Raw genomic sequence first — 2,010 nt, 5'->3', positions numbered from 1 at the left:
GGCTTGTTTTGATCATTGGAGCTCTTTATTTGTCCATTTTTACTTTAATTCCAACAATTTTACCCTAATATCAACATCTTTAACAACTTAATTCAACTCAAGGGAAAGAAAAGGCACAAGTCCCTAAAATTTTATCCGAATACAAATCTATTAGGTTTAGATCTATCAAATTCCTATCTCTCCCTAATGTAATTGGTCTCTAAGCCTAAAATTCTACTGGTTTCTTTCCTCTATGGTAGAAACCATTGGAGATCCGAGCTGAATCACTATTGGAGATCCGAGCTGGATGAAATGGAGAGATACAAGCTCGCTGCTACTCGGGCATTCCAGAAAAGAATTGATGGTCACAGGTTCGAGTCCATCGTCAAGGAGGTACGAAACTACGAGCGCCGAATTCGGAGCTGCTATAACAAATACCTCGAATACAATGGCGAAGGGCTGGCATGGCTCATGGCATTGGACGCCTGTCTTGTTCTCTAGTGCTTAAAATTCTTGGGCAAGCGGACTTGCCAAGATTCATCAGAAGGAATTCAGGTGCCAAAATGTTTAGATCCATTTGGCAGAAGCGCTACCCACGACGCCATAATGAGAGACGTGACGATGCTGGAAAATTAGGTGCCGCTGTTCCTGTTGCAGAAACTGTTGGAGATCCAGCTGGGCTCAAAAGACATGGCAGAAGAGAGGCTCTGCAATATGGTAAGAACTGCTTGTATAGAATTTTCTCCATTTTTGTTCAACGTGCCCGATGGTCCAAGGCTGCGTATAACAGAGAGGTGTCTCACATACTGGAGGCGCTCTATTTCTTTCTTTTCACTTCTCCGTGGAAATGTGATCTTATCGGAAAGGGTGATGAGGACGAACAGAAGCCTTCGCTAGACCGAAAAAGCGCGGCACAAGAATACAGCTATCTATGGAAGGCTTTTAGTTCATTGGACATTGGCCCCATTAGAGAATTCAGGAAGCGTGTGCTGAGACAGAGGGTAATCCAGTTCCTGATAAAGTTGCCCCTCCGCCTCCTGTCTGTTCTGAGCAAGTTGCCAGTGTTGCGCCTGTTTAAGGAGCCCTTAACTTCTCTTTTTAGATCCAACGAAGCAGAGAAGGAAGGTGAAGGAAGCTCTTCTGTGGAGACTCCACCTACACGAGACGAGCTGGCCGTTCCGTGTGTTGCCGATTTGTATGCTGCGGGAGTGAAGTTCCTTCCCACTGATGGAGACCTTACCACAATTCACTTCCATCAGGCGAGTGCCACTCTTTATCTGCCCAAAATGAGGTTGGACTCAAACACAGAAGTGATTATCAGAAATCTTGTGGCTTTCGAAGCTTTGGTGGTGCCCAGTGACCTCAGCTTCATTCGCTACGCCGATTTCATGAACGACATCATCGACACCGACGAAGATGTTCGAGTGCTGAGAGAGAGAGGAATCATTTACAATCACCTGGAGAACGACGGGAAAGTGGCGAGTCTGTGGAATGGTATGGGGAAATGTGTGAAATTGTCAAAAAATAAGTGCTCAGACAAAGTTATTGAAGACATGAATAGGTATTATAAGCGGACATGGAGCGTGGCCGTGGTGGAATACATGAAGAAATACATATTTGGTTCATGGTCGTGTCTGTCTTTACTGGCTGCGATCATACTGTTGCTTCTCACATGTTTGGAAGCATTCTGCTCCATATATAACTGTAAACGCTGGATGAAGGACACGAATTTGTTTCAGGAGTAATGGCGGAAGACTTGTCATACACATCATGCCCTGTGAATAGAGTCTATATTTAGGAGCAATATCTTGTTACGGAGAAAAGCTATTACTATTGATATGTTTGTGCTGTGTTGGCACGGGCTTTATATGTGTTGCTTTCTGTAAATGAATTAAAATTGAAATGTTCATGTGTTTTCACCTGCTCTACGATAGGGATTTTGATGAGCAAAGAGAATAGTTTTGAATTATTAAATTAATAATTCAATAACGTCGTTATAGTACACGGTAAGCTTATATCCTAGAAAAAGAA

At 43.3% G+C, this 2,010-nt stretch overlaps 1 protein-coding gene across 1 annotated transcript; it reads left to right on the top strand.

Moving 5' to 3' along the window:
* The first annotated feature begins 291 nt into the window (after positions 1-291).
* On the top strand, positions 292-1,724 carry LOC131047288 (putative UPF0481 protein At3g02645). Its single transcript, XM_059208609.1, has 2 exons — positions 292-471; positions 564-1,724. The coding sequence occupies exons 1-2, from the start codon at positions 292-294 to the stop codon at positions 1,722-1,724; spliced, it is 1,341 nt and encodes a 446-aa protein (XP_059064592.1).
* The last annotated feature ends 286 nt before the right edge of the window (positions 1,725-2,010 follow it).

The sequence above is a fragment of the Cryptomeria japonica genome, chromosome 7 (genome assembly GCF_030272615.1).
Source record: "Cryptomeria japonica chromosome 7, Sugi_1.0, whole genome shotgun sequence".
In the NCBI taxonomy this organism is placed as follows: domain Eukaryota; kingdom Viridiplantae; phylum Streptophyta; class Pinopsida; order Cupressales; family Cupressaceae; genus Cryptomeria; species Cryptomeria japonica.
Note: the sequence above shows the minus strand (reverse complement) of the source record. Positions and strands in the feature narration are given on the sequence as shown.

What these genes read in the sequence shown, in the direction of transcription:
- LOC131047288 (XM_059208609.1), top strand. Translation starts at nt 292, where the DNA reads ATGGAGAGATACAAGCTCGCTGCTACTCGGGCATTCCAGAAAAGAATT. An exon ending in TGGCATTGGACGCCTGTCTT is followed by an intron (nt 472 to 563) that starts GTTCTCTAGTGC and finishes TCCATTTGGCAG; the next exon opens with AAGCGCTACCCACGACGCCA.